Source organism: Plutella xylostella, chromosome 22 (assembly GCF_932276165.1).
Source record: "Plutella xylostella chromosome 22, ilPluXylo3.1, whole genome shotgun sequence".
Taxonomy (NCBI): Eukaryota; Metazoa; Arthropoda; class Insecta; order Lepidoptera; family Plutellidae; genus Plutella; species Plutella xylostella.
Genome location: NC_064002.1, coordinates 11363806 through 11384843, shown reverse-complemented (window position 1 = coordinate 11384843; position 21038 = coordinate 11363806). Strand labels below are relative to the sequence as shown.

General features: G+C 36.6%; 1 protein-coding gene across 7 annotated transcripts in view; it reads left to right on the top strand.

Annotated features, from left to right (window-relative positions):
* Positions 1 to 21038, top strand: part of LOC105389802 (netrin receptor UNC5B) — a 75728-nt gene that overhangs the window by 40809 nt on the left and 13881 nt on the right. For 5 of the 7 annotated variants that reach the window (XM_048628890.1, XM_038122603.2, XM_048628891.1 and 2 more), the window contains 6 exons: positions 2598 to 2685; positions 8974 to 9537; positions 14675 to 14874; positions 16731 to 16809; positions 20093 to 20266; positions 20449 to 20499. In XM_048628890.1, coding sequence (XP_048484847.1) covers positions 2622 to 2685; positions 8974 to 9537; positions 14675 to 14874; positions 16731 to 16809; positions 20093 to 20266; positions 20449 to 20499 — 1132 coding nt within the window. In that variant the 5' untranslated portion in view covers positions 2598 to 2621. The remainder of the gene's footprint in view (positions 1 to 2597; positions 2686 to 8973; positions 9538 to 14674; positions 14875 to 16730; positions 16810 to 20092; positions 20267 to 20448; positions 20500 to 21038) is intronic. The other 2 variants (XM_048628893.1, XM_048628892.1) reach the window with 1 other exon arrangement.

Below are 21038 nucleotides of genomic sequence, written 5' to 3'. Positions count from 1 at the left end.
AAATTATTAACAATATACATAAATTATAATTGTAATTTTAAAAACAACCACAGTTATCGACTGTCTGCCGTCAGTTCCGTGGCCACCATTCCTACCATCTATTAATTTAACATGATCTGTAAGCATACACCCATATTTATGAGTTCAATGTATATAAAAACGGCCTTATTAGCAAAGTGATGATTTATAGTGTGAGTGAATAGCTGAATCTATTCACTTCTTGCGTGCTTTATATCTGATGAATTGATTTTGGATCACGATACACATGACCTTTTTATGCTCCGTAATTAAAATTAAACCTTGAACGTTCTAATCGGCTGTATCTATTACATGTGTTTCCCATCGGCTTTACGAGTGAGAATAACCGACTCATTTTCAAGCTTTGGAGTCACGAATAAAACACAATAGCCCTTTCAACACTACGAAGGTTGAAATTTAAAATATGAATATAGGTACCAAATGATTTATGGTGCTAATTTAATTAATAAACACAAGAGAATCAAAATACATATAATAATTTTATTTATAAAAATTACAGCACGTTTCAATAGTTAACCTGTTTTTCGTAGGAAATAAATACAATTAATCCATAAGAACAACAATAATACAATATCACTATTCGTCAAATCACAGGTAATTAATAAAAACACCTTTGAAGTCTAAGGAGTAAGTGAAGAAGACCATCAGCAAAATTTTCAATAAGCAACTCAAAAGCTCGAAGACATTGTTTACTAATAACAATACGATAAGAGACCGACGGAAACTGTCTTATCACTCCAACGAAGTGGCGAAGTGAGCGACACTTCCATGAAACAATGAGCCAATGGAGATGGAATTGAATGATTTGAAATGATTTATAGCAACCCAAGGTGTTCGTTAAAAGTAAAGTATTTGTGCAATAAAGTATTAAATTAATTAACGTCAACAAACAAAAACAAATTCCGTAAATAGTTTCGCACATTGCTGTTATAAAGAAAATATCTATACATATAAGTAAAAGGCCATGAAATGTAAGTAAGTCTTTTAGTATATAAACTTATTGATAACAGTATCAATGCACCTACAACCAGATATGTACTTGCAACCATACACAAAATATACTTACGCTGAGTTGCAGAAAGGAATATTAAGCTAATGTCGGCATTAAATCTATGCATGTCTCTTTCTGTCCGTATACTGTCAAAGCAAGGCAGCTATACATTTAAGGTCGACATTAGCTTAAAGTCCCTTTCTGCAACTCAGCGTTAGTCGATAGCATAATCATAATAATATTTAAAATACGAAATGTCAAAACAACCTTCTGCGTATCTAAAATCTTTCATTCAACTCTCAGTAGAGTAGCAAATTTATGTGTTTCCATGAAAGCTTTTCCCTGAATCTATGTTTGTTTACCTTTAAATTATGAGTTACACTTCCCGGTTGTGTCTATTCAGTAACAGTATCTGTATCTTCACTCGCTTCATTATTTGCTTCAAGTTCCTTCTTAAGCTGGATCGTCGTATTAACGACGAAAGCGAGCGTAAAGTAAATGTTGTATTACATAATTAACTGTTAAATTTCGCTGACGGTGCTTTGAGGCATTTCCCTTATTATAAATTAATGTTGATTGGCCAAATTAAGTGCTTCGATAAACATTTAAATGAAGATAACGATAACTGGACAGTAAAGTTTTAGGGTTATTCAAGATTCTACGGATGTTTGCAACTAAGCAGCAATTTAAATGTCTATCGGGTGATTTATGTTTTTGTGCCAAGAAATTAACAAATCAAATGCGTGAATAGAGTGAATGCGTTTGTGAATAAAATTTAAATGCATAAAATATTGATGCGCCTGATAACATTTGACTTGACGTCGATGATGTCATTCTAGCTGCAAACATAATTAGGAAATTGCAGTAATTACTCACAGATTGACTTGAAATATTATCGGTTCTTGTTATTTTGACATAAGCCGCATTCATGTTGAAATACTTTTAAAAGCTATTCATTGGAATACCATTAGGTAAAGTCAATTACAAGGGCTTGATGCGTCTAAAAAGAGTGTATTTGTCTTTGACCTACACTACTTTTTCCCCTTTTTTATTCCACTTCTCGCTTCTAGTGATCATTAGCTTTTTGTTCAAAGCTGAAGTGGTTCAAATTGGTCACACAAGAGCGCGCTTGAGAATGCACCACTCAAAGACTGCCGCTAAAGTCTACTATTAGGGTAATTCTATTTGATAGAATATAATCTACCTACTTATAAATTAACTTTTTAAAACCAATGAGTAAGCTTTATGATTTAATTTTTCCTGCATTTGAATTTACTTACTGTAAAATTGCAGCATTGATAATTTTTGTCAATTATAACAATTTAACGATTCTAGAGGTATACGGTATACCTCTAGAATCGTTAAATTATCTTAATTGAAAATTTAATTTGGTAAAGACATGAAAACATCATTGCTATCTATCCCTGAATTGAGTGCAGTAGCTCACAAATGCAAAATAGAACATCCCCGACTCTTATCTCCAAAACCCCCAACAGCTTACTCGCCTACCGCGTGAACAAATATTGGTCAGCTTTCACGTATTCAAACAGTGTTTGTATTGTTTTAGGTGATGCGTGCTGAGCCGTGAGCCATGGCCGCGGCACTCGGGCTGGCCTTGCTCTGGGTGGCCACCGTCGCTGCTGACGGGATACATGGTGAGACTTACATTTGTACCTCTATATGACTGCTTTACTAGTAGGTATAGGAATCAATTGTCATAAAAAAAAACACTAAATCGAATTCTTGCGTGTGTGTCCCTATGGCATGAAGTCCGCGAAGTATACGTACAGGTTTTTCGGCTAATGGATTGACAAACCTTTTTGGGTGTTAAGGAGATAAAGGCTAAAACAATTGTGCCTTAAGAAAGATAGAGGAAGCCGTAAGATGTTAAAATTGCTTTCTATGTACCTACATATAAGTCAACAAACTTTGTGATATCATGAACCAATTTATTTTTATCTATTATGTAGTTTGTACCATGCTATAAACAAGTAGAATAATTTTTGTTATTTTGTGATGAAAAATAACAAAGTAAACTAAAAACCCGAGGTAAACTAAAATCGTTACAGATGATGACACCTTATCTATCATCAACTTAAAAGTTTCAACAAAAAACGTTAGCTGTCACCGATTCACGCCGAAGACGCAACGGAGCCGATAAAACCAAAAAGCAAGAGATAGGAAAGGGCGATACAAGAAAAAGCATTAACGCAAGAAGTAGCAAAAACTTCTCGTCACGAGCTAAGTGGCCTACTCTAGAACATGACTATCCCATTAGACCAAGTTTTTGTGAATCATAACGTTGGAGCAGGAATTGAAATTCCATTAGCACTGAAATCGGAAACGGCCTCTCGAGCACACCTCGCAGATGCTTGTGTGAATGAAGCAGAAAATAATAGCAAGCCAAGACTCCCAGGAGACGCCATTATAACTTGACTAACAAAGGGATTATCTTGTTTGGGAACCTCTTGACTGGCACTCGACGACTCTTTGTGCGGATCGAGTTACATTTCCAGTGTACCGGTGGTGGCTATTCACGCAGTTTTTGTGGGTGTGGTCGGTTTTGTGTTTTTGTCGAAACACGGGTGAGAACGCGGCGGTGTTTCCAAAGAAACGGACGGCAACTTGGGATACGGATTTTAGGATGGCGTGCACCTTGCTATTACCGTTCACGGATTAACAAGTTTACATTCAGGATTATTTGTCTTTTCTGGTACCAACACGAGGATTAAATAAATTTTCTGAATTTTTACCAAGTGTAGGCAATTAGATTGCACATCCATATGGTAACATGTCCATGTCCCATAAAGCATAAAGTGAACTTCGGAAATGGCTGTGCGTTACGCCCACACACCCATTAACTAGTTCGAGTGCATCTTTTTATGCCTCCCCCAGCCTTAAGTGCATTTACGAGTAAACTGAATCAAGTGGAAGTGAGGCATCTTCAAATGCGGATTCACGCTCGTGTTTTATTGCAGCTCCAAGCCTCAGATTTATCAGAACTGACGCGTGTTCTGGCCGGTTAATTTATATACTCTACAAAGATATGCTGAGATGAGAGCAATGCGCTACATTTTTTGGGTTATCAATCCACTCAAAAAACAGATGTAGCTCGGAGCAGCAATTGTAGCGCTATTAGAGGCTGAAGAGTTTTATTGACGCCGTATTTGTACCGGGCGCCACTTAGTGCAACGCAATATCGCCTCCATGTGTTTTGTTTTAAGATAAAAACGTGTGAGTGCTATTAATTTCATTCTATACGGAGAGTCTCTTGTTAGATAAAGAAATGCACTTCTAATGCTGGAATTTAGAGCATGTTCGCTGGAAATAGTCGTGTAGGGACCGTGCTCCTTTTATTATAGTTTTGTTTTATAAGCATGATTATAAGAGATTAGCCACCATGTCTGATAGTTTGTTTTGAAACGTTCAAGCTTAAATGCTCTTATACTAAGATGAACTGTAATTCTCTGAAAGCTCACCTATCTGACATATTTAATCCAGCTTTGTGGCAAAAGGCCAAGAAGGCACCATCACAAACCATCAAAACGGTGCTCTAAAAACTGTTAGCTACTTTTATTTCTAAAGCGAATCACATAACCATTACTAATAGTGTTTACGATTTTGATGAACCCATTTAGATCCAATTGTAAGCTATTTAAACAAAGGCGATAAATTAAGGGGATCGAATCATTAAGTTTTATAAATGCAACTAATGAAGACAATAATACGACATATGAGTCTGTTCAAGCAGAAACTAGTCAATAGAAACAAAATGAACAACCGTATGCGTCAAAGAATTCGTTCTGGACGTTGATTAAACACTGATCATCAATATCTCGCAGCGATCGACGATTGTGCCTTAATTATACGGAGACTCGACAAAATGACGGGATGCGGCGAGCCTTTGTGGAAGTACTTTCTTTACAACTCCAACCGATGTTGGTCTGTAAGGCAACTAATAGCCTCTTCTCTACCTAACAACTTCGGAGTTCTAACAGTCGTACCTTTTTATTGAAGAGCTATAAACTGATCTTTAAGATTATATTTTATAGCATTATAACAATTTATCGCCTTTAAGTTTTGGTAAAGTCTTTAATGCGTTATTTTTATCGTCAGATTTAGTTTTTTACGAAGTAGGAAATACCAAAAGCAGCCAGTGTTCTTGTGTAATGACAAGATTACATTCATTAGTCAATGAGCCGTTTTCCTTGACAGCTGTCAGTTGAGCTTTTGGGTAAGCCGATAGATGGCGTGAAAACGCAGTGTACCAACTGTCAAAAATTACATAGAGAGCAAAGAGTACTAAACTCAGAATAAGAACTCACTAGTTGTGATTAAATGTCGGGTGGTAGCGCGAGCCATCCTTCCGAGGCTCAGACTGCATGTGGCTTGGGATAGTGCTAAGTATTCTGTGAATAGTTCTACCCGCGCCGTCACGTAGTGTTCTTTTCTCTATGCGCGCCGTTTGAACGGGTGCTTGCTGCGTGCGAGAACTGATTTTCTATTTTTATTTATTGTATGATCCTAAATAAGATCCCAAAGAAATGTGCACTAACTCTACAGTATCAAGGGAGGAGGAGTAGATAGCTCAACTACAACTCAATTAATACAAGAGAAACACAAGGAAACTGAGAAAACTTGAAAAGAACGGCTGTACGCACAATCGCACTGAACGCTGAAGCAACAGTGACATCGACATCATAGAGAAAATAATACTACAATTCTACCTACCTACGTCACTTTCACATTTCGTTAGCCTCACAGAATAACATATTGTGATCTGAGTGTGTTCTGAGGGTTTGAAAGTTGGTACAACCCCAGACAACGCCATCTATTTCTCCAAAAAGGAACTTTTTTTTTTTTTAACAAACGCCTCATTAGAGTCCACACAATTTTAAACGACGGGATGACGCCAATCCAATGAGTTTGAGTTTGTTTTTAGACCTCGTTAGTAAACGCTTCAGGAATTCCACCGTTCGTCAGATGGGACATATTTCACTACCAGTCGTGGCAATAAGGTATTTCTCCATTTACGATACTGAGATACCAAATGTTTTGACAACTGTAAGGAATGCAAGGTATTTTAAAACTAAGCCAACACTTAATTTCCTTGTTTTGGTTGTTAGACATGGTCTAGTCAGGGACTAGATAAAATAATGAGTGGTAAATGATTTAATTTGTAAACATTTAATTACCTACTTCGTAATTGTAAACAAAAAATATACACCATTAGCATCAAAACTCAATTGATAAAAGCATTATAAATAGTTTTGAGGTTACAGGTCAAATTATGAAAGTCACAATCAGTTAACAAGTTGAAAGTGAAGATGTAGTAACACTTATTGATCTTGTGAACCCTCGGAGCGGCTGTTCAATAAACTCTACACGCGTCGAGTTCAACACTATTTTGAATACCGGTTCGTTTAAAAACAATACTATTGTATGTATACATTCATATAAATCCATATTAAGTAAAATTAATAACGAATCTTTTTTCGTAGAATGTATGCGTTTGCAACTGTTTTTTAAAGATTCCATCATATATTAGCGATATATGTTAGATGGTTTATGGTATCTGTCTGAATTATCATCTAAACAAACAAAAACGAATGTCTGCAACATTCAAACAAAGTGATTCTCATACAGCGAAGGGACATGCATAGTCAAACGAATCGTGATCGTGACAGCAAGTTTTGATTTGCTCGCGCGTGCAACAATAGTACTTAACTTCTTAATGTAGTTTCGTCACTTGCCATCATACTTGAGAGTGCCTACGAAACTCGAGATCGTTTGTGTGAATACTCCATCAATTAAGGAGGATTTTTGACCTAAATCGGCTTCGAGGCAGTGCCACGTTTACCGGTATTTTCGAAGTTACCTTACATTATTTATCGTTGCATTTTACTTCGTGAACTTACATCGTAATCTGTAGGTATAAGCTTTGTTTCAATATTCATAGTTGCAGTACTCTTTATAACTGGATTATCGAGTAGGAGTGCGTATTAATTATAGTTCTGTGACTAAACAATAGTGGACCAGTTTTCAACAACGTATTAGTCAGCAGTCAGCAGACAACAATATTTTACAGTAAAATATTAGTCGAGCAATAGGAGATAAATCTCAAAGCTGCCGCCAGCTTACGGATTTTTGAATTTATTGGTCTTGAATTTGCAGTGAGTCATTTATCTATAGAAAACAAAAAAAGCTGTTAAGTATTAATTAAACTGAAAAGCGTAGATATCTCATTAAAATTGAAATTATCAGTGGAATAAAAAATAGTTGATAACGTATTAACTGTTATACCTCTGCATTAGTTGCTATTAAAGATGAGCATAGTGAATACCTACTTAAATTATTCTAGGCAATAGAAATTCATCGAAGGAAATTGTAACTAGGTAGTTTTATAACATTATACAGGATTTCTCAACACGTGTGAAAAAACGACAACATATTATTATTTCAAAAGCGTAACCCATAATTGAAATGTTCGCTTGAGAAGAAAGCGGAAAGACTACTATGAAATCACTACCTATAGCCGTGTAGCCTGCCTCATCCATAGTATCAACGTTAATCAAACGCCTCGTCAAGCAACGTCTAACAGAATTTATAATTGACTACGCGTCAGAATAAATGAGTATGTCGTCTGAACGTTGACACGCAGAGAGATTCCATTTTATCGATCCCCTACACCGTAATTAAGTAACAGTATTTTGTTGAACCGGAGCAGACGACTCTCTCGGGATCCTCCAAGACTTGCACAAGATTGAGTAATGGCTGTTTTAAGAAGCTCTTCTAGAGATTTATTGGCTTTAAATACTCTTGCATCTTTCACGGCACCAAGTTTAATAGTTTACCCGACAACCGGGAATTTGCTCCACCGCAACGTTTGAAGTAGAGACTACCCATGTAGGTTACAGGCAAAAATATCTGACCCGACCCGCCGCAAATGGAATACCTCCGCTGCTTGTTCAGCTCCCAAATCGTCATGAAACGGGACGGTTTCCGAAACGAATTCTATTAAGGAAAAATAGAACCAGAAAATAGCCGACCCCACCGGAACGGAAATAGAAATATCTTGAACGGAAATGTTAATAATTAAGTTATCCGCAGCTCACGCGACTTTCGGGCTATTTTCGTTGAATACCCTTATCCAAATAAGTACAGAGGTATTACTGTCAACACTCTGCAAATGTTCAAGACGTAACGTACACTGTTGCCGATAGCAATCTCCGAGCGAAATTCTGACCTAGGGAGGTGGAAAGACTTTAAAATATTCGTAAAGCAAAATAGGCTTTTCCCCTTTCTTTTACGGTAGATTATTCCTTTCACCCGGCTTTGTGTGTAAATACTTTTGTAAACTGGGTGGGCTGGTATCCAAATATCTATGTTTTGCGTGTAAATAGGCTCGGCTGAGGCGTCACACCAGGTGTCGACGGTGCGCTAGTAAATCGATGGCGGGAAGAGTTCTCGCTATTATGACAGATGCCGTTTATTTAAAGTGTACCGGCTCTTGAAGTTGAATTGTTGCTGCAATTAAAATACATTGGAAGTCAGTAGTTCAATTAGTTTAAATGCTAACGTCGTTTATCTGTGTTTCAAATTACAATTTAAATTGAACTATGCAAATGTTGCATGTCCGTCGCAATTTACTCTGATGTATTAATTTTATCTGTAATATATTCTCACTTTGTAACCGGCTACCGTATCGGATATTGACTTCTCGGTATAAACAATGACATCGTCCGCCGCTCCGCAAACAATTCCAATTCAATTGAAACATTTCACTATTTTTGCACAAAATTCTCGTATTGTTATTGCTCGGCCTAACAATAGCGACTGTCAACAAAAGCTTTAATAATATTATCTTGTCAGCTTACACTATACAGATCATTCTATAAATTGGTATGATATTTATAATTTACCTATTTTTTCTTTTGTTTCAGATGTGACGAATATAACAGAGTCAGAAAGTTCATCTCTGTCCACACCGCCAATACCTCTCCGGCCAGAATACGCACATCCAGCGGGTGTGGAAGCGTTGGATCCTTACAACTCAGAGAAGAATCCTCCGCCACACGATCGAGATTACGAAGAAGAAGACTACGACCATGACCATCACAAGGAAACAGACCATGAGAACCGCGAGGCGGATGAATTGCCATCTCTATCAGGGGATCACTTACTTCAAAGTTCAACAGATGACTTGCCAATGTTCCTGTTAGAGCCTCAACATGCGTTTGTAGTTCGCAATAAACCTGCGACGTTGCGGTGCCGGGCCGCAAATGCTCTGCAAGTTTACTTCAAATGCAATGGTGTGCGCTCGGTTGCGAGCACAATGTTTGAGTTTGTGGACCCTCAGAGCGGTGTGAGGATTGTGGAGGCCGAGTGCAATGTGACAAGGGACCAATTGGAGGAGTACTTCGGCGACGATCGGTTCTCGTGCAACTGCTACGCTTGGAGCAGTAGAGGAGACATCAAGAGCCAACCGGCTGTTGTTGAATTGGCATGTAAGTTACGATTTGTTCTATTTTTGCTACGTTTACAGCATTAAGCATCCCTTAACTTCCTTCGTTTCGCTAAGGCTCTAACTGGAAAAGTAAAGCGCTTTAAACTTTTAATACCCAACAATAACAATAAAATTCAACTTTATTACGATGTCTAATAGCCCCGAATGACCTCGGTATTGATTGAAAATTATCGTCCGTTAATCCTATTTTAACGTTCTCCATTTATCAACTTGGCTTTAATGACATAAAATTTATTCTTAGCTACACTTTCTACTACATTAGCCCCAGAAAACATACAGTAAATCTTTTGGTTAGAGCGTACGTGTGACACTTTTACGCTTCCTTACAATCCTGAATGTATTATCTCTAATAGACCTTGTAGCGATTCCTCTGTACTGTCTGCAACATAAGCGTAACTCATTTCATTGAGAATTGTAACCTCTCAAGTTTACACCATAAGAGCCGTATCGGTTTCTGTATCCTTGAAGCAGACTGTAGGAGCTTTTATATTTTAAGCTCTTAGGGAACAATTAAAACTGTCAAGATGAGAATTATTTAGAGCGAGTGTAATACACTCGGTGTTTCATGTAATTAGAAGGAAATGGGAATGTCTCCTAGCAGTGTTTTGAGTATATTTAGACGTTTATGAGCCTCTAACCGAAAGTGGCGTGGAGAGAATTTGCTCTTACGAGAAATTGAAATATTCCATCACTTAACGTTTTACGAGGGAGGCCGTTATTTGTTATTAATATAGCTCGTTGCAGATAGGGGTTTGAATATTAAATGAAACGTCAACCTAGTTTTCCATTGATGAACTATTTCCACAAACGAATATTTTTATCTCTGCTACTATTATTTATTTTCATCTGACGAATTTATGATCCAAATGAAATGGTTTTGAATATTATTAAACTCTGTCATGTTGCATGCACCATATAAGTATTTACCTACTTACACGAGTTTTGTAGTCACCCAATAAACTAAAAAATAATTAATAATGACTATGAAAATCTAAAAAAATTGTTCATGTACGTTACATTTATGTATAAAAACGTTTTTGATTTAGCCAACTATAGAAACTCCCAATTTCGCACTTCTTCATTAAATCTGGTTTAACAGCGGCAGAAGTAGCCCACAAGTACCGCTACTCGACGGTACATAAATCTAGCAAATGGTTCAACCGACATTTATTTAATATGCACAGAAGATTTACCTTCGCCCAGCATTGAATTTAATCGGGCTCCATAATGGGTTTTGTGAGTAAATTGGAACTGTACAGATGAGTGCTTGTGTTGTTAAATATTATTTAAATTAGCGCGTGAAGAAAAATAACACGGATGTTTTGTATTTTGGTACAATAATAAAGCTTATGAGGTGTGTGTGATAATTTATTTAGGCCTGGGGTCTTGGAATTATTTAACTAATTTTATCGTTTAAGGTTATGTATATAGAAATCCGTTTTCACTGATTAAAAGTTAAGAAAAATCGCACTTAGCTCCCTGAATTTGATAACCTTACAAGTGTTACAACTATTGTATTTTAGTCATATTATGTAACAGATAATAATGTTACTACTAGTCACTGGTAATAAAAAATATTAGATTTTTTGTTTAGAAGAATAAAAAGTAGGAAAAATAGTTTTACAATTCACAGCAGAACTCTAAAATTTACGAGCATCTAAAATGTGCTAAACCGTTTTATGTGCCCAGCGCATTTGTTTGACAAAAGCTTGATGGCTACCATAAGCTATAAAATATTCGATAGCAACAATTCATCTCATGAAATTTATGGCGATTCTCATAATTGCTTGATGTGATTGATTGATTTGATTTGATTTGATCTGCTTTTACTGTTGTCGTAAATTGGGCTTAACATATTTACATACATTATACGTAGGTATACGATCTCAATTATTAAATTACCATCCGTCATCTGATCATCTCATCTTACCGTTCCTCTAGTAGCAATTTTATGAAGCAACTTTACATATTTGTTATTTTGTTTAATAAATTATTTTATTAAATTAACAAGACTCACAGATATGGTTAGTACACATATTTATGTACATAGGTATAGGTATGTTGTAAAAATATGACGTACCTATTAAAACGTAAGTAAGTATTTAAAAAAAATACATCTGAAGTCCCGGAGATGGGCGGTGGTCGAACAAGAAACCGAAGTGGGTTATTCTAAAATTAGTAGCGGAAATGCTCAACTTTCAAATTATGAGTTTTGATGAAACGCTGTGGCAACGCCCGTTCCAATCCGGAAATGGGTTGTCCGATGATGGGTTATGTTATGAAACGTAAAGTATTGACAAATTTTAATAGATACCTATTTAAATTTGTATTTATATTGAAATAAATAAATACTTATTGCAAACACAAGTATTTTTTTTAATAGGCGAAACAATTCTCTATTATCACATCGTTTAATTTATTATGAACTTTGAATTTATTTAAATACCTACACTATAAATGCACGGTCATAAAATATGAAGCCTTTTAATTGGGTACTTTAAATTTTAACACTACTTTAAATTAAACTTTAATGACATTAAAATATTTAACGGTAGTGATAAGCATGGGCTTCAAATTTATACATATAAGTACATACTCAAAACTGAAAATACTTTATCATCCAAAAATATATACCCTATATAGTAAAAAGATATAAAAACAGCCATCATCGTCTACTACCTATAGCCGATTTATTCACACTAATTTTTTCTCAACTCCAATAACTAAACTTAAAAATTAAAATGAAACTTCCCAAACTGGAATTTATCGCGCCATCCGACTAGAAGGTAAAGTTTCCAATGGTTTAAACTCAGCAGATGGCCGTAAATGATAAGTGTTAGCTAAACCCCGCTCCGGAGCTTGGTACGTGCTACGTTGGGCGAAGCTATAAATTACCAAAAGCGTTTCATTTCCTCGCGCGAAAATTTCTCCGCTTCTATACATCCCGTTCTGTTTCTGTTGAAACACGGATTTGTAGTCTTTTGTTGGGCTTCTGATTTAGTGCGTGCTGGTTTTTTCTTTTGAATTATTAAGTGGCATTAATTAATTTATTGTAAGGTTTTATATAATTTCTACATTATCAACCACATCCAATGTACAACGTACACAAACACACGCAGCTTTTATTTAGAGTAAGGCATTCAAACTAAGATTGTTATTTCTTATAAGGACTTATAATTATTATTATATGATATGTAATATAGGAAATTGAATTCCCACCACAAATAAAGGAAAGTGTAAAAGCTTTGAAATTCAACACGGCTTTTTATGTTTCTAACTACTAATCGTGTGAGTAATGAGATTAAATTATAGCCTCGCTGAGTCGATGTATATATGATTGCTAAAGATTAGTGTAATAGTTGACCTCACGTTTTCTCTATCATCAATAAAATCTTTGCTAGCTAGCACGTTGGCAGTAATAATGTTCTAATCTTTAGTCGGATGTGCAAATTAATTTAAAAAAGATCTTAAGCCAACTTATTTACAGAATTATTTATGGTGCACAGATAATTTGAAGAAAACCTATGGTTACTACATATTGTAAGATAGTATTCAGTAACGAAACTAACAAAACAACTACATGGCACTATTTCATTTACACCAGACTATAAGTCAACGTTCAAATTTGCAAACTTTAGGAGATTATTCTCAACTAACTACGCACGTCCACACGAGTTCGTATTAACAAAACAAGACCATCATTTCACACTCCGCCCTCTAATAAACTTTACAACTTCGCAAAATTAATCAAACAACTTGCCCAGCCGTACCCAGCTCAACTAATATTTCTAGTTTCTGTACGGTTTTTGTGTCTCACTGCAAAATGAACGTTTCAAGTGCAGAGTGCTTTTGTAGGAGTAGCGACCCCATAAATCTGTACGTAGTTCGCTCCATTACTTCCACACGTCTGTGCTAGACGGGATGTGTTCTCTATGGTATTTCTACGGATTTTATTTCTGTGTTGACTGCTTTACTTTCGTCTACTGAGACCGTATGAGGCGATAAATGGATTTCTACATTTGCGACGCTATGATTTGTGAGCCATTGTTTGGGTTGAATGCTTACCAAGCGTGTTTGGTTTGCAACGTGAATCCATATGAAATAAATAATTGTAGCCTATAATCGTACATCCATGAAAGGTTATTTAAAAACACTACGTGAAAAATATTTGCCTGCATACTATTTTAAATATATGCAAACCAATACCAATAGTACTAACATCAACTTGGGTTGATGGATTACAGGATATATCCATTGAAAAACGATACAGTTGAAATGTATGTGCTCTGCCAAAATCCGAACATTTTCCCGTCTATAAAAATAGGATGCTTTTTCATTTTATTTGTGATAGATCTGTATGTGTTATTTTTGTAAACGGCCAATAAATCCATGAGCTTAGGGACCACTATTGTTCAATTAATTTGATTTTTGCAAGGATCCCATTGATTAATCCATTCAACTCGGTCTCTCCCTTCTGATCTAATTTATCGAGTTGATTGTTACCACAATAGCCGTCTTTAGACCGAAATTGCATAACAACGAATCGTGGTCTCACGTCAATCTTAATAAAATACTAACAAGTTTGTCAATTACGTAATTTGGATCTACCAGTTAGCTCTCACGCGGCGATAATTGCTATTGATTAATCAATTTAAAGATGGCTCCCCGTTTTATGACCGCACGTTTACAAAATTGTTTCGCCTTTAGCTTCACCTCTCGTAGGTTTTGTGTGCTTTATGGTATTAGTTCACGGTTATTTTTATCAATCAAATTCAGATTTATGATACACACTCAGACCACTGGATTAAACACGTAAATCTATGCCAATATTTTTAAACTACGTCCATTTATTAGTCTCGCGCTGCCAGTCAGGAGGATTAAAAGCGTATAAAATCCATAAATAGGCTGCTCGGTTAAATTATTTTGGATCAAATTATTTCCTGAACTAAATTGATGATAAACACCTCAACGAACATCTATTTATTTAAAACCCAAACACTGCGACAGTCCCAAACATTTCTCGTTTCCACACATAACAAAACAACTTCACAAAATCCAAATCCATTGCGACACATTTCACACTCGTCCCCATCACTAAACTCTCCTCTCTCTTGCAGACCTCAAGAAGCAGTTCGTGATAGCTCCGTCAGCAGTCTCCGTGGAGGCGGGGTCGGCGGCGTCCCTCAGGTGCTCTCCGCCGGCCGCGGCGCCGCAGCCCCGGGTCTACTGGCTCAAGCATGGAGCACCGCTGCAGCAGGATCATAATGTGCTGGTGTCTGCTGAGGGGAATCTGCTGATTTCTAGGGCTACTTTGCAGGTATATTTTAGTGAAATGAATTTATAAGTATTAATGAAAAGGAGTTAATTAGACTGGAGGTACAAGCGTTTCATGCGAGCTGCACTTCGCCTTAAAGTTTACCCGTGGGACTTTCGGGATAAAAAGTAGCCTCGGCTTCAATCCAGGGTGTCAACTTCCTGCCATATAAATTTATGAAAATATTAGTAAGGGTTTTTTTACAGTTATATTATAGTGTAAAATTATTTGTAGGTATGTTTCTCATGAGTTAATAATTCACAGTTTCATGTAGAGTCTCTAGCGTATTTGCATGATTTATTAGGTGACCATCTAAAATGACAACTATTTGATGTAACTCTACACAGCAAACGCCAGTTTTATTATGATTATGCGCACATAAATTACGGATAACACTATATTATGACATATCGTAAACCTCCGCAATATTAACCACTTCCATGTAGAGCGCGAACAGTAACGACATTATTACTTAGCCACATCTGGTATGAGTATGAGTCATCCCGAAATACATGTGACATTCGCAGTCGATGCGGACGCCCGCTCTTGTCGCATGATTGCAAATTCTTTATGTTGGTCGCAACGCAACCGCGACCAATTAGTCGCATCTGACAGACGTTTATTAATTGCGACACGAGTCCCTGTCGCGTTGTCGCCATCGCCTTTTTGCAGTTCCGGTGTTGTTTTTCGCAGTTTTCCCTTTCCAAGCTTTCGGTGCGGAAACTTTTGTTATTTTTGCAGTGTCTTCAAAGAATTTACGCTTCGAAGCAATATTTTAAAATTATTCTCGTACCGTTAAACCGAACACAGCTTTTCATTAAAGCTTAATTACAGAGGTGATTAAAGCGAAAAAATACACAACAAATGACTTTGGCTCGCGATAAAAACAAGTGCCTGCCATAGAAGATATATGACTCGCAGTTTTTCAAGTCCCCTCCCCTATGATTTACGAAATGAACGTCAGCTTTCCTTGCTGCCATATGCTGAAGAATCATGTGTCGTCACCACCCACATCGTCAATCAAGCGCGCCCGTAACGGCAGAATCGCAAATATTTCATTCCATGGCCGGTTTCCGCTTTACGCCTGCTTCTAATTAGGCTCGGCGAGCAGACATGTATTAATTACAAGCCGCTACTGTCGCTTTGTACTGACTGCTATGCAACAGGCTAGCCGTTGATGCTTTTGAAAGGCGTCTAAGCAAAGCTTGCTACTCGTTGTTCATTTTGACATGTTGCTGGTAAGGGTTTTCACAGTCGTTCTAATGTCGTTACGCATTTTGCTACCTAACGTTGTTTACTTTGATATTACATAATTTTTTTAATAATAAATTTAACAGTCAATAACATTTTAAACCTTTGATTGTTGTTTATTCTTAATTTTAACCATATACCTAACACACTCGATGATTTTTCAGTGTTTACTTGTAGGTACTTGTTTGTAAGGTGTAACAATTCCGGAATTACGGCTGTTTTTCTCAAACGTGTTGAGAGCATTTTCTTAATTAATTTAATCACACTTCCGCCCTCATCATTTAAATTAGTGACTTCACCCTTTGTCGAATGAGACGTACGTAATTACCATGTTTGTGAGAGAAATTGTTGTCTACTGAGTAAAAAGCTTTTCCATGAGTTATGTAAAACTGGATTCTGTTTTACAAATTCTCTCTGGCACCGTGTGTATTTTAACTTTCCTTTCAGATTTGCGTCTACAAATTCCTCCTTATATCCGTCTCTTATGAAATCAGCATAACGTGATTCAACTACACATAGTTTTTCGAATAGATAAACATTAGCTTGCTATAAAATTTCCCGCATAGATAATTTGCAATTTAATTTACATGTAATCGTTTTGTTAACAGGACATGGCGAATTACACCTGTGTCGCGGAGAATATTGCCGGCAAGAGAGTCTCGGAACCGGCCCTTCTCACTGTTTATGGTAAGTCGATAAATTACTTTTCATGTTTCTTAGCATTTACATGAAATTACTGTTCATCATCGTCTTCTTTAACTTTGGCTTGAAGTCAATGGGTTCGAGCCTTTTTATGGTGTCTAGCTTCATCATGCATGATAGGAGGGTATAAGTTATTTGTTGTATTTATACTTGCATAAGATTTATTGTTCTTTTCATTAAACAAAATTATTTTTTGCAATAAAATTCTTTCTTTGAGGGAACTTAGATCTTTACTACAATGTAAAAAAAATAATTAACAAAGCTGTCAAAATGTTTCACGACAAATAACTTCGTACAGCCAACATCTCCATCACTACTAATAATTGTTCGCATTAGCATGGAGTCGACAGCCCACTCGCTAGTCTCTTTAGCGTTTATTCCAGCCTCACGTTGCACTCACTTACCGATAATAACTATCCTTACACTATACTTACTCCTTCCTTCAGTGAGATCAAAGGGCACGGGCCGAAGCTTGCAATTATTGCGATGCGCAAGCGCATGGGAGAGTCATTAGAGCCGCGAAGCGCCCACGCTGCGTTGGAAATATGGCGCCTGCTAACTGATTGTAATCAGCACCTCAGAGAAAATGTCCTTTATAATATTTTACCGTGTCTTCGTAAATTAGCGATGATGTTTTTGCTGGACTCTCGTGTCGTTCGTTTTTGAGATTGTAGCTTGTTGGGCTTTCAACGGTGAAGATGAGAAAGTGGATAATAGATAAAGATAAATATTTTATGTAATAATAATGGCGCTGGAGTTGAGATTCGATCACGGTGGCCAAACGCGATGAGCTCAGCCTCAACTTCTGCGCGGGAGTAATTATAGTGCCCATAGTGCCGAGGTGTACCCAAAAAAGAACAAACATTTTGTTATACGCAGTAAGGAAGCTCACGTTTTTTAAACTGGAATCAAACTTATACTGGAATCAGACTATTATGACTTAGCTTAGCTTGACAACAAACACAGGATTTTCTAATCGTTTGCTTTCTTCTGTTGTATTATCGTTAACCACATTAACACTTGCGTGCAAAACGTTTGTCTCCTTACGAAATGTATTTTAGTTATTAACACCTCATGAGTGCGACTCGGCAATGTTAGTAGGCGTCCCCAATGTCATAACAATGCCTTTTATTACTCCACACATTTTTCCTAAATGGTATTAATGTGTCATCTTAATGCCATTGTAATTATGTGCCTCACCCACTACAAAGGTGTTATTAAAATATGTGTATGCTCACTAAGTATCAAAACAATTATTATCTTTTGCATGAATAAAAAAAGACAATTATTATTTATCTATCTGTGGGAATATTTGAATGTATAACCACTTTATTTGGGTTAACTGTTTTAAGAAGTTAATAACAAACCCGATATCTAATAGGGCAATCAATTTTTATTGAGGAGAATTACCGAAATCCCCATCCACGGGTGGTCGGGACTTAAGTTTCACTTTATTTGAGTGAAATCCCTTTGATTCCTTTTTATGGGATTATTCTATAGATTATGGTTATGTTATTACTCTTTGTTAACCAAAAGGTAAAAAAAAATAAAGTATCCACCATTGCACAATTTACATATTTTAGAAATGATCAATCAATATTTATATATATTTTTTGAAGTAAATATACCTATATTTATTTATCTGTCCTAATACTTAGTTATCTTCAACAGAATACTTTCCTTGATATTTATCTTTCACTAGTAACGTTTAATTTTTACCATTCACACCTTCACCATATTTTTTCCCCCTACCCGTGTCTTTCATTCACCCAGTTCGACTTAATTAACCGCATAACACTCCATAGTCACATTTTTTGTCAATTGAACCCCACTTTGAAACAGCAAAAACTGCCGTAATAATAATTTCTAAGACCTTGGGGTGACCCGCTTCTCCGAAGCTTACCATCATTTCGGTAACATGTGGCCAGGAGTTAAGACACAAATTTATAACCGTTTTATACTGCAGCCAAGACATCATAGGCAACGTAATAGTAGTCTATTAAGGATAGTTTAGTCAAAGCCGTCACAATTTAAAAGGTTGGATATAGCCTTAATGATAGGTGAAGCAACCGTTTTTATTGTAATTTGTCAAATACCCATGTTAGTGTTTTTTTTTAACAGCACAATGACAATTTTAACACTAAAATTACCAATGTTTAAATTCAATGTGGTTTGGTTCTAAAAATATGACCTAACTAGTAGCAGATGGCCGGTTACCTTCCCATTAGAGATTAGTTTTGTCAGAATTAATACGGCTGTCAGAAAGCGAAATGGTTTCTTAACCATGACTGACATTTCACGAAATAATCTGATCATAGTAAAGCTAAGGCCATGCCGGTGTAGCCAAAATATATCGGTAACCGATGCAGTTTAAGTTCTTCAACTGCATCGGTTACTGATATGTTTTGTCTCTTCACTTGTATGAATTGTTAGCGATAATGATTGATTTTAAGGTTTTTTATAACTACTGGTTGGTGACTACTCGGGTTTGATAATAGTATCGTGACCCGTGTCCCGCGTTCTCGACGCACCAGTTTGGTCGGAGCTTTAGGCGTTTAGGGTATTCCAGTTAGAATATAGACGCTAGATGGGAGGGGCACGCAATATCGCGTGCACAATTTTGCATGCACACGATCTCGAAAATGATAATAAATTCCAAGAATCGGTTCTTTTTGCCAGACAGAAGGTGCTTATTTAAATAATATGCCTTTCAAATTTTCATAACTTTTCAGCGGCATTTATTACTGTTTTAGGTTTGAGTAGGTAATTTGGACTGATTCAAAGAATTACTTACATAAACTACATGCTATAGTAGTTTCTAAAATAGGGAGTAAAGTTCCGATTATACTGCGATCGTAAAGTTTTAGTTATGCATGCCTGCTCTTGTTTCGTCGCGTACGTTCATAAACCTACTAAGCTTCACGATTATAGCACCTATAACATTTAATTAAGTTTTACCGGTAAAAGTAGTAAAATAATGAACTTTTTCTCACCGTAAATTAATTTATTTGATAGCTACTTAAAATTCAGTGTATGCGGTTTCATCTAAAAATTTAAACATTTTATGCCTCCAGCGCTAGTCAGTTTTAAACTTACGGCGGTTTTAATTTAACGGCAACAGCAGCTGTGTGAAATTGTAAAATTTAAATTGGTTGGTACAACTGGTTTCTTCAAATTAAATACAAGTCCGACTTGATCCCAATTTAACATCACTTAGCTACCGTATACTAAAATATCATCCAAATACACCAATATTTTTTTCCTCCAGTGAACGGTGGTTGGAGCTCGTGGGGTCCGTGGACGCAGTGCCGCTGCAACGGGCGGGTGGCCACGGGCCAGCGTCGCACCCGGACCTGCACAGACCCTCACCCCCTCAACGGAGGAGCCCCCTGCCAGGGTCAGGCTGTGCAGAGGACCGCCGATTGCGTGCCTTGTCAGAGCGGTAAGATAAATATTGTTTGAATTATCACATTTTATTCATAAAAACTAAAGGCTTATAACATTTCCTATTCTAATTTTAAAAATACAGAGTCAGCATAGCTCTTTATTAGAACGGTAATATTTTAAGCCTTTGATGTGTTGACTAACCCAAAATTCACGATCTCTTTTTTGCCAACCGAGAAGACGGATACATGGATCTGCAATCGTATGATAACACACAACAATTATTAATCGGTGAGTATCTCAACCCATCATTTATTCAGTATTTTGACCCTTTAATTTTCAAAGAGGCCGATGTCTGTATATTTATATTTGTTCAAGTTTGCTTGTTTAATGGCGCACCGCCACATGTTAGCAATTAAGTCGAACAATATTTCTTTAAGTCCACGTCTTGAAACAACTGTTCTTGATTGGATTTTATTGTCTACCCGGTTGGTCTCTTTATTGTTGGGGCGTGTATTATATATAACATACATAACTTAGTGATCTTACATTGCATCATTCGTTGATATTGTGGACAATATTCTCTAAAGAAGCGGAAAACATATTCGTGTAGAGCACGCTAAAGGCAAAATTACTTACTGCATTTAGGATGTGCATACCTGAATATTTCACTGCGCTCAGGACGTCGGATAATGTCAGCTGAATGCACATGTTTGCATGCCTCAGTAGTTATGTTTCTCGTAAACAAGTTATGCAGTTAAGTTAGAATTTAGTGCTATAGTCTGACAAAACATTTGTCCGTACATCACAAAATCCTGGAACTTATGTGG